Source organism: Coenobita brevimanus, chromosome 4 (genome assembly GCF_032717465.1).
Source record: "Coenobita brevimanus isolate Jiangsu-jjx chromosome 4, ASM3271746v2, whole genome shotgun sequence".
Lineage (NCBI taxonomy): Eukaryota > Metazoa > Arthropoda > Malacostraca > Decapoda > Coenobitidae > Coenobita > Coenobita brevimanus.
The window spans coordinates 17,653,008-17,664,653 of NC_136957.1; the positions used below are offsets into that span (position 1 = coordinate 17,653,008).

General features: G+C 42.6%; 1 protein-coding gene across 1 annotated transcript; it reads right to left on the reverse strand.

The window, feature by feature from the left end:
• Positions 1 to 9,072: 9,072 nt before the first annotated feature.
• On the reverse strand, positions 9,073 to 11,405 carry LOC145396017 (uncharacterized). Its single transcript, XM_080269483.1, has 3 exons — positions 11,262 to 11,405; positions 10,674 to 11,127; positions 9,073 to 9,110 (listed from the first exon to the last, which is right to left on the reverse strand). Exons 1-3 carry the CDS (start codon positions 11,403 to 11,405, stop codon positions 9,073 to 9,075), a joined length of 636 nt encoding a protein of 211 aa, XP_080125609.1.
• Positions 11,406 to 11,646: the final 241 nt, after the last annotated feature.

Sequence of the window (11,646 nt, forward strand, 5' to 3'; positions counted from 1 at the left end):
GAGAGAGAGAGAGAGAGAGAGAGAGAGAGAGAGAGAGAGAGAGAGAGAGAGAGAGAGAGAGAGAGAGAGAGAGAAGATGAAAAAGGAAAGAAAATAACTTGGACAGGTGGAAGGATGAATGAGACTAATGAAAAGAAGAAGGAATGAAAGTGGGAGGGAAGAAAAAAAAGAAAGTTGATCAGAAGAATGAAGGAAATTGGTAAGAGGGACGAAAAGTAAGAGAGAAAGGAGGGCCCTGGTAAAAAGGTAGGAGAATGGGAGGGAGGTGGGGAAGAAGGTGATGAAATGAAGGGTGGAAGGCGGAAATGAAGGAGGGAAGGGCAGAGACATTACGGAAACGAGAGAGGGAGGTTAAGAGGCGAAGGAAATGGAAGGAGAAAATGAGGAAGGAGGGAGAGAAAGAAAGAAGTAGCGATAGACGGAGGAAGGAAGGGGGATGGAGGGAGGGAAATGAATGGTGGAAATGAGAAGGAATGAGAGAGAGAGAGAGAGAGAGAGAGAGAGAGAGAGAGAGAGAGAGAGAGAGAGAACATAAAAGAACCGCGAGGGGATGTTAAGAGAAGGAGTAAATGAAAGGAAGAAAAACAGTCCTTCATATAGGACGGAACTGGGCATCGTCAAAAGTTAATAAAGCAGGGAATCCCTGGGTAGGGACCAATGAGCTTCGCGACTATGAGCCGATACGAGGAGGGCAATACGTTTAGTAGCTTTCCAGCAAAATTCCTCACACAGGAACCCTTGGAGTCTATGGGTTAAAGTCTAAGGTAATGGCGGTAATGCTTTCAAGTTGTGTCCTCTGAAAATACATGATTTTGCGTTTGACCTTTCAAACTCACTGAAGATCAAAGGTCATGCTACCAAATGGAAGCCTATGTCAGACTTCCTATTTTTTTTTATGTGAGGAAGAAGGAATCAAAGGCAACGAGCCAGCAAAACTGTTCCTTCCAAGAGAAAAACAAAATACAATAGAGACCCAAATTCAAGATCCGATCATTTCAAGATGCCTGGACACACTGCGTTTGAAAGACTGGAGATCATAGGAAGCAGGAAATACAGACAGAGGGAGACAGTTCCAGAGTTGAACTGTTGCATAAATGAAGGACTGGGAGTAACGGTTAACTCTTGCATTAGAGAGTTGGACAGAAAAAGGATGAGAGGTTGCTACTAGACGGGTGCAATGAGCCCGTCGTAGAGGTGGAGGAATGCATGCAGACAGTTCAGAGGCGCAGCGACCATTGAAGTAGCAATAGAAAAGAGATAAAGATGCAACAGTGCGGTGAACAGACAGAGGTTGAAGGGAGTCAGTAAGAGGAGGAGAGTTAATGAGGCAAAAAGCCTTTGACTCCACGCTATTGAGAAGAGCTGTATGTGGGGAGCCTCCCCACACATGAGAGTTGTACTCCACACAGGGGCAGATAAAACCCCTGTATAGAGTCAACAGTTGTGCAGGGGGTAAAGAAAGAAAGGAGTCGGCTTAGCACACCGAATCTCTTGGAAGCATATTTTACAAGAGATGTAATATGATCTTTCCAAGATAAGTCCCGAGTAAATGAAACCCCAGGCATGTTCAAGGATGATGCAGGATTAAGCTGAATATTATTAAACATTAGTGGGTATACCTGTGGAAGATTTTGTCAGGTTGACAGGTGCAAAAACTGAGTCATTGATGCACTAAAAACAACCAGATTATTTTTACCTCAATTAGAGATACGAGCCAAGTCAGACATTAGGTGTGCCATAGCCTCATCCCTTGTTTGTTGAAGTAACTGCTGAGATGGACGTTGCGGTAATCGAATGGAAAGGTGAAGCATGGAGTCATCAGCGGATGAGTGGATAGGGTTAGATGTACAGCTTAGAAGGTCATTGATGAATAAAAGGAAGATAGTTGGTGATAGGACAGAGCCCTGAAGAACACCACTGTTAATAGATCTACGAGAAGAACGATGGCCGTCTACAACAGCGGCTATAGAACGACCAGAAAGGAAGCTAGAGATGAAGGCACAGATAGAAGGATAGAAACTGTAAGAGGGCAGCTTGGAAATTACAGATTTATGCAAGACTCGATCGAAAGACTTTTAGATGTCAAGTGCAATGACAAAGCTTTCGCCAAAGTCCCGAAACGAGGATGACCAAGAGTCTGAAAGGTAGGTGAGAAGATCGTCTGTGGAACGTCCCTGACGGAACCCATACTGACGATCAGAAAGAAGGTTGTGACAGGAAAGATGCTTTAAAATTTTTTTATTAAGAACAGACCCGAAAACTTTTGAGATACAGGATGTTAAAGCAATTGGACGATAGTTAGAGGGTTGGGAATGGTCACCCTTCTTTGGGACTGGCTGAATGAGAGTAAACTTCCGGCAAGAAGGAAAGGTACAAGTTGATAGACAAAGGCAAAGAGTTTGCCTAGGTAGGGTGTAAGCACAGAAGAACAGTTCTTGAGAACAACAGGAGGGACTCCATCAGGCCCATATGCCTTATTAGTATTGAGGCCTGTGATCACAGGAAATACATTAGCTGAAGAAAAGGGGGGAAGTGATGGAGGAATTGTCTATTATGGAATTGGAGGAGAAAGTCTGGGCAAAGAGATCTGTTTTATCAGTAGAAGAAATAGCTACTGAGCCATTAGAGTAGAAAAGAGGAGGGAAGGATGATGAGGTAATGTTGTTAGAAAGGTTTTTGGCAAGGTGCCAGAAGAAGCGGGAAGAATTCGAGTTAGAGAGTTGAGAGCCTTTAGTACTGATGAAATTTTTATTTAGCGAAGAGCAGACTTAGCACGATTCCGGGCAGAAACGTATAAAAGATGTGATTCAGGGGTGAGTTGGCTCCGGTATCTTTTATAGGCCCTCTCCTTGTGTGCGGACAGCATTAGAACAAGCTTAATTAAAGCAAGGCTTTCGTGCATTAGTCAAAGGGTATGTGAAAGGAATGTATGCTTCCATACCCGAGAGAATAACCTCCATAATGTGCAAGGCACACCCAGATGGCTCCCGGTCATGGAAGCAATAATCATTCCAGGGAAAATCAAAGTAGAACTGCCTGAAGGCCTCCCAGTCCACAGCTCCAAAGTGCCACAGACGACGTTTCTTTGGAGGGTCCGCAGGCCGTAACAGAGCGATAGAACAGGTTAAGGTGATAAGGTTGTGATCAGAGGAGCCCAACGGAAAGAAAAGATTAACAGTGTGAGCAGAAGGATTAGTTTTAAGGAAGAGGTCAAGTATGTTGGAGCTCTCTCCAAGGCGGTCAGGGATACGGGTAGGATGCTGTACAAGCTGTTCTAGGTCATAAAGGATAGAAAAGGTGTAGGCTTGTTCACCAGGTGGATCAGTGAAAGGAGAGGAGAGCCAAAGGTGGTGGTGAACATTGAAATCTCTTAGAACAGAGATTTCAGAGAAAGGAGAAATGAATTGAATGTGTTCCATCGTAGAAGTAAGATAATCAAAGAATTTTTGATAATAGAATTAGGAGATAAGTAAACAACGCAGTAATTATCTCTATCTTCAACGAGTTTCGAGTAATAGCCCCCTGAATAAAGTCACTTATGGTCAGAGGTCAAGGTACCAATTAAAAACCCATATGGGATTTCCTATGTGTTGATAATAGTAAAAATCTCTATCTCCTACCAGTTTCAAGTTATTGCCCTGTGATAATCCATGACATTGATTGTGACCTTTCAGAGTCACTCAGTTACCCCCAAAATTTCATAACTTTCTTTGGGGATCAGTGCCAACATATCCTAATAGGTTCATGTAATTTCATTCAGCCGTTTTCCAGTGATGTTGCTACCAAACAAACAAACAAACTCCACCAAAACAATACCTCGTCGGACTCCGTCCCGGCGAGGTAACAAGGCAGGACAGAAGGATGAAAGAGAGAGCAAGAAAGGGAAAAGAAACGTGGAAGACGGAACTGGATGAGAGAGAGGCAAAGGCATTATCATTTGAGGAAGAAGAAAAGGCGGAGGAAATGTAAATAGGAAATTGGGAAATTGGGAGAGAAGGAAGGAAAAAAAAGGTGGAAAGAAGCAAGGGGCAAAGATGAAAAGAAAAGGAGAGGACGAAATAAAACGAAGAAATGAGGAAAGAAAAAAATGGAAGAATGGAAAGATACCTGAACAGAGCCATTAAACCGGCGACTGGGGACAGAGAAGAGATAAAGATAGAAAACACAGGGAAGAAAATTAAGAAAGCAAAGATGAAATGATGGCGAGAGAGGCACAATCAGTGATGGAAAAAACGATTTTAGAAGGAAAAGGTCATTGAAGGAGGCAATAAGGAGGGAAAGGGGGTGAGAGGGAAGGAATGATGATAAAAGGAAAGAAAGATGGAGGAACGAGAGGAATCTCGAAGCTTGGAGTGGAGGAAGAAGTGGAAGGGGGAATGACAAAAAGAGGAAGGAAACAGAGAGAGAGAGAGAGAGAGAGAGAGAGAGAGAGAGAGAGAATCATAGTATTCATCAGTCCAATAAGTGATAGTAGTCTCATCCAAATTCATGGATTGATGAACACTGTGGCAATACAAATCGTATATCTGAAAACTTATTAAAAGAAGGATGCAGTTTAGTTTAGAAAAATAACTAACGCGAATTTAATGGGCAAAATTACTTGTAAATATCTTGAACAGCAATGGGGACAAAATTTGCATCAAATTTTGCCACTCTTGTTAGGATATTTAGAGAACACATTGTATTCTCAAGTGTAATCAAGTTTTGGTATAATAATAGCAGATAAAATGAAACTGACTACCTGCAATACCTGGATATTTTTATGATATGGGATGCGAGAGATGGACATTTCTCAACAATCGCAAACATCATGAATAACCTAGATCTCAAACTAACATTTTACGTGGTACAGGTGGACAGACATAAAACTCATTAAGCAGGATAACAAAATAATGACTGACATTCATTATAGGGAAACTGATACTAAACATTATATAATCTTCAATTCTCATCACTCCAGACTCATAAAAAAACTAGAGGGGCAGTCAGTGGAGGGCATCTCTCCGACATGGCAACGTAATTTCCAAACCACTTTTCATAATGGGTTAGGTTTACTCATCATTACCTTGCTCGGACGGAGTCCGGCGAGGAATTGTTTTTGGTCGAGTTTGTTTGCTTCCTTATTTCTTTGTTTGCTTGTTAGCATCATTACGGAAAAACAGCTGAATTAAATTACGTGAAACTTTTAGGATATCTGGGCACTGGTCCCCTTAGAAGTGATTAAATTTTGAATGTAAACGCGTGACCCTGAAAGGCCAAAATCAAGGTCACAGATTTTCAGAGGGCTGTAACTTGAAACCGGTTGGAGATAGAAATATTTACTTTTTTTATTGTATGGGAAGCCACATGGACTTCTAACTGGTATCATGACCTTTGACCTTAAGTGACCTTGAAAGGTCAAACTCAAGGTCACGGTTATTCAGTGGGCTACAACTCAAAACTGGCTGAAGATGGATAATAATTATTATCAACATATAGGATGTCCCATTTGGGTTTTTAATTGGTACCATGACCTTTGACCTTAAGTGACACTAAAAAGTGAAACTCAAAGTCACGGATATTCAAGGGGTTATAGCTCGAAAATGGTTGGAGATAGAGATATTTACTATTACCAAGATATGGGCAGTCTCATATGCGCCTTCATTTGGCACCGTGACCTTTGACCTTGAGTGAATGACACTGAAAGGTTAAACACAAGTTCACGGATTTTCAGAGGGATATAGGTTTAAAACGATTGAAAACAAAATAACCAATTACATTCGAGGTTTGACGTGCCTGGCACCACTTGTTGATTAGGGTTTCGAAAAAGTGTTTTCCGAATCCAGAATATATAATAAGATCCGGATCGGTCCCAAAAGTTAAATGATTGTTCCCTGGGACATTGGCTATCTACCCACCAAATTTGGTACAAATCTCTAATTTACTTTTAGAGTAATCCTGCTAACAGACAAACAAACAAACAAACAAACAGCAATGAAAACATACTTTCCTTGCCTGAGAGAACAACATACCATTTACTTTAGCACGAAGGATTTGTACAGTAGTTTCAGAACCGCGATTAAGGGAGACAAGATTAAGTGGAGGGATTTTTTTTTTCTTCTCCAACGTGGATATCCTAAAACCATAATAAAAAAATGGCATAGAAAGAGCAAAACAAATACCCACAGCCCTCCCTGGAAGCACCATCAATAATCAGCCAGTGATACAACAACCTATAACCAATTTATGATGATAACTTTAAAGACTCCTCATGTACAGTATGATAAATTTCATTAAAAAAAGCACCCGCAACAGAACATAGTTACAACGATGTCTCTGTAACTAAAGCAAACGACAAACCAGATATCTAAAATGAATTTTAAAAAAGAATTGATTTAAATATATATCTAGTTTCAACGCAGAAAAATGTGAAGTCAAAAACTGCTAACTCTGCGCTGAAGTAATTTAAGGCAGCCAGTTTACTTTTCCCTGTGCCAACTATACCTTTATAATTAACGAAAATATTGGATGCTCAACACAAAACTGCGTTTATGTAATTCGCTGCAGTGGGTGCAAAGAGATTTATGTAGGTGAGACTTCAAATCTTCGGCTCCTTACCAACCTCTACAGAGATCATATTAGTCACAGTAAAGGATTCTGTGTTAATACCCACACAACAAAATGAGCAAAAAAATGTTCTCCAAAGTTGAATATCATTCGCTTCTATAAAGTAAAAAAGGATGATCCTACACTAAGAAAGAACAAAGAAAAAATTTTCATGAATAATTTTCAACCACTATTATAGAGACCTATGAAAAAATACCTATTTCTATGTAAGGCTTCAAACAAACCAACGCTTTTCGAATTACGGAAGTGTCACAACTTCACACAGCTTGAAAAGAAACTGGCAATAGTGGACAATTCTTACTGACTATCAGTGGTTATCAGTCACTTTACAGGAAGCATACTAGTCTTCTTTCTTTGGCTACTTAAAAAAAAAAAAATGTAACTGATGGTCGAGAAAATGAGGGAAATGCATTTAAACTAAACCTGGATTTTATAGCTTACCTTACGTTGAACAAATTATTTCTATTGACAGTTCTTTTGGCTCTTTTTATTGGGTAATTTTAGTGGTAGATTTTGGTGTCTAATTTTAGTGGCTGATTTTAGTGGCTATTATAGTGGCTATTTTAAGTGGCTCAATTTAGGGGCTATTTTTAGAAGCAATTTTAAGTGCCTATTTCAAATACTTTTTAATGACAACCATTATTACCCTGCATTTGATACTATATACAAATTTAGCACATGCCTACTGTTTATGTGTGCATGCTATTGGGTTTTCGTTAGAAAGCATCAGTCAGGACACCTATTGCCAGAAGCATTAATACCTTATACGGGGTGGCCAGAAATAAATCGCCTCCACGTCACCATGTTTCCCAACATTTCACTGCCCCGCTCCCAATTCACACACCCCTCTCACATATACCTCTCCACTTCATCCCTTCATCTCATCCTTGGCCTTCATCTCCCTCTCTCCTCCTCCACCTCACTCACATACACTCTCCTCGTCAGTCTCTCACTCTCCATCCTCTCCACATGGCCAAACCACTACAGTGTGTTTCTCCAAATGCTTGCTATCACATCCACATCCACACCACAACGCTCCTTCACATCCTCATTTGTCAGTGTCTCTCCATGTGACTCCACAGGCTCCTCTCAAATAACTCATTTCCACTGCTTTCAATCTTGACTTGTGTCTCTCCAACAACGTCAGAGCTTCAATTCCATACGTCAGAGTCGGTATCACAATACTGTCATATAATAATTTTTTCATTTCCATGCTCACTTCCCTATTTCTTATCACTGCCTTCAAGGAACCAGCAACCTTTCTTCCTTGTTGTACCCTTCCAAGCACTTCACCCTCTAAACTTCCATCCATACTCATCACACTACCCAAGTACTGTACTTAAACTTACTCACATTTTTCATTTCCTCATCATTCAGCCTCACTGTACATTCACTGATTTCACCTCTCTCGAAGTCCATAACTTTACTCTTCCCTACATTCACCTTTAAATTCCGTTTCTTACACACTCACCCAAAGTCATTCACCAAGCCTTGCAGCTCCGCTTCGTCTTCACTTAACAACTCAGTATCATCTGCAAATAACAGTACAGGGAGTTTCCAAACACTGCCCTCTCTCATTAGGGCCACTCCAACATCCACTGCCCTACTTTGTATTTCTTTCATAACCCCATTCATATACAGACTGAACAACCATGGAGACATGACACATCCCTGTTTCAACCCAGCCTTCAAATAGAAAAGCTCACTCAGTTCACTATCCAACGCACTGCAGCCTTAGCACACTCGTACATACTCTACACAGCACTCAACAACTTCCCATCTACTCCATATATTATTAATACTTTCCACAATCCCTCTCTCTCTCTCTCTCTCTCTCTCTCTCTCTCTCTCTCTCTCTCTCTCTCTCTCTCTCTCTCTCTCCCTCTCTCTATGTAGCGTTGTTAAGGTTTGGAGGACATCATCTCTCTCTCTCTCTCTCTCTCTCTCTCTCTCTCTCTCTCTCCCTCTCCCTATGTAGCGTTGTTAAGGTTTGGAGGACATCATCTCTCTCTCTCTCTCTCTCTCTCTCTGTAGCGTTGATAAGGTTTGGAGGACATCACTGTGTCGGTTTTGGTTATGGGGATATATATTTTACTAGGGGGTACACCAAGGCAAATGGCTAACATGAATAAACGCCAATGTGTTGTGAAGAAATAGACAGGGCAGTGATAATTGACTTGGAACAATACAGAGTTATTGCATGATTTCAAAACAGTAAAAGGCCATTACGTTACAGCATGTGTAGATCAATTACATGAATGCATAGTTACAGATTAAGAATATGAGTAATGAATTTAGTGAGAAGCGGAAGTGCCGGACTGTTGTGTTTATGTGTATCGAATATGTAAAGTTGTACCACGTGGCCAGATTATACCAGGAGAGACGGAAAGCAAGGCAGGTAGTAGCCGGGAGAAGTTCTGAGTGGAAAGAACGGCGAGTGAGGTCGCCCACTCGGTTTTAAGCTCCTTAATGAGGTAGGCGGAGCACCTGTACGCCTAGGTCGCCTGAAAAGGCAAATTTGGTTGGTTTAGGCACCACTACATGTGAGAAGAGAAGAGAAATTGAATATTATTGGAAGCGGCACTGGTACAGATGATGAAGGCTGAGAAATCGAATATTACTGGTGACGGCATTCGTACAGATGAGGAGGAATGAGAAACTGAATACTATTGGTAGCGGCACAAGTAGCCATGCTAATTCCAAGAACAAGGTGGAGAAAAGCCACGAGGGAAGGAAACCACGTGTGTAGGTGAAATGCAGAAAAGCCACGAGGAAAGGAAAACACGTGTGTAAGTGAAATGCGAGGTACAATTCTTTGTGGTGCAATGCAACAAAACAGGAAGAAAAGAGAAAAAAAATATGATTAGGGTACAAGATTAATAATATATATATATATATATATATATATATATATATATATATATATATATATATATATATATATATATATATATATATATATATATATATACAATTTTCGAAGTGAGCGAACATTGGATAATAATCTGAATGCATTAATTACAAATAGCAGTTGTTATAGACTAAGAAATAGTAGCCGGGCATAACTTTTTGTACGAAAATTTGATTAGTGCTTAGTTATTATGAGCAAATGAATGAGAGAGTTATGCCCACCTTTACAACTGAGCTATTATATGAGGCAGCACACACACAAAAACAATTCTTTACCATACGAATGAACGTAGGTGTGATGACTTAGAGTGTCTGCGGTTTTTGGTAACAGATAATGCTGCAGTGTAAAATATTGGTGGTTTGCTGAGACGGCCTGGTTGTGTGTAGGTAAATGTGGTAGTTATTGATGTAGTTTGTAGGGTTGTGGTTAGTGGTGGAGGGATTACGTGAATGACGAGTGTTGATGGAGGAGGGGTATTGACTGGGGGAGGGGTGGGGACTGGTGGGAAAGAGTGTGGGGTAGGATCGCCTGAGGTTGATGGAGAGGGTGGGTTAGGGTTTAAGACAGGGTAAGGGGCCGGAGCTGGTGATGACAGAGAGGGTGGATGAGGTGTAAGGGCAGGTTGAGGGGTGGTGGGTGAGGGAGTAAGGTGAGAGGTAGGATTGTGTGAGGTTCACGGAGAGCGTGGGTTAGTGGCAGTAGGGTTAGTGCTGGAGGTCGGGTTTGTGGATGGTAGTGTGAGTGGTGGTGAGGGAGTGTTTGCATCAGTACAGGTAGTAGAGGTTAGTTGTACTGCATGATGCCTGAGTCGGTGTGTGGTGATGACAGGTAGCGGAGGTTACGAATTGACAAAGGGGATTGTGTGTGTGTGTGTGTGTGTGTGTGTGTGTGTGTGTATGGGTGGGCGGGTAGGTGGGTTGTGCATGTATGTGTTGGTGCTGGGATTTGAAGTGTTGGTTGTGTGCATGTTGTTGGTGGGCTGGCAAGGTTGGGGGATGACGTGTGGGGTGTTGTCTGTGACTTTGTGTTGTGGCCGGTTTGACTCTGTCTTCAGAGATTGTGGATGGTTTCCCCTGTTTGTATATCGTGACTGTTTTGTCTGAGTTTGTGATCACGGGGTATGGGCCTTCGTATGGGGTTTGGAGTGGTGAAGTACATTGATCCCTCCCCACGAAGACCTGTTCGGCGTCTGGTAGGGAGTGTGGGATGAACATCGTCTGGTGCTGGCAAGAACGAGGAGAGACTGGTCGTAGTGTCTGCATTGCCTGCTGGAGCTCTGGGAGGAATACCAGGCCTGGCGTTCCTGGTTGTAGGGCGAACTGCCCCGGCGGCCTCAAGTGTTCCCCGTACGTTAGCTCCGCCGGGGAATTCCCCATGTCCTCCTTCTCCGTAACCCTCAAGTTTAGAAGGATGACTGGCAGCGCAGCCACCCAATTCACTGGGTAGGGAGGTGCCCTCAGTGCTTCCTTCAGGCGACGATGGCAGCGCTCAATCGTCCCGTTTGCCTGAGGGTGATATGCGGAGGTTCTGTGGTGTTTAGCACCCAGGAAGTCCATTAGGTCTTGCCAGGCCTGAGATTCGAACTGGGGGCCTTGATCTCTGATGATGACCTGCGGGACACCAAAACGAGTGACCCAGGATGTCAGGAAGTGATATGCCACACAGTCAGTCGTTGCGTCCAGCATGGGCGTGGCCTCGACCCACCTTGTCGCTCTATCTATGCACGTTAAGATATAGCAGTTACCCCTAGATTCGGGGAAGATGTCAATGTGGACCGTGTGGAAATATTGAGTTGGTGTGGGCAACGGTTGAAGTGGTGTCTTGGTGTGGCGATGCACTTTTGCTTACTGACATGCCACGGATGCTCGGACCCAGTTCGTGGTGTCATGCCTTAACCCTGGCCATACCACTCGCCGGCTAAGTATGCTGTGCGTGCCGCGAGTGCCTGGGTGCACCATCTCGTGGTATAGTCTAAGACTTGTCTTTGGAGTCGTTGGGGAATATAGGGCCTTGCTGTCCTGCAGGATATGTGACACCAGAGTTTCCAGGATGTGCCGGTGACATCAAATTGTTGCAGTTGATGTGAGGTCGTGGCCTGCAGCAATTTTTGGAGTTCCTGATCGTCCTCC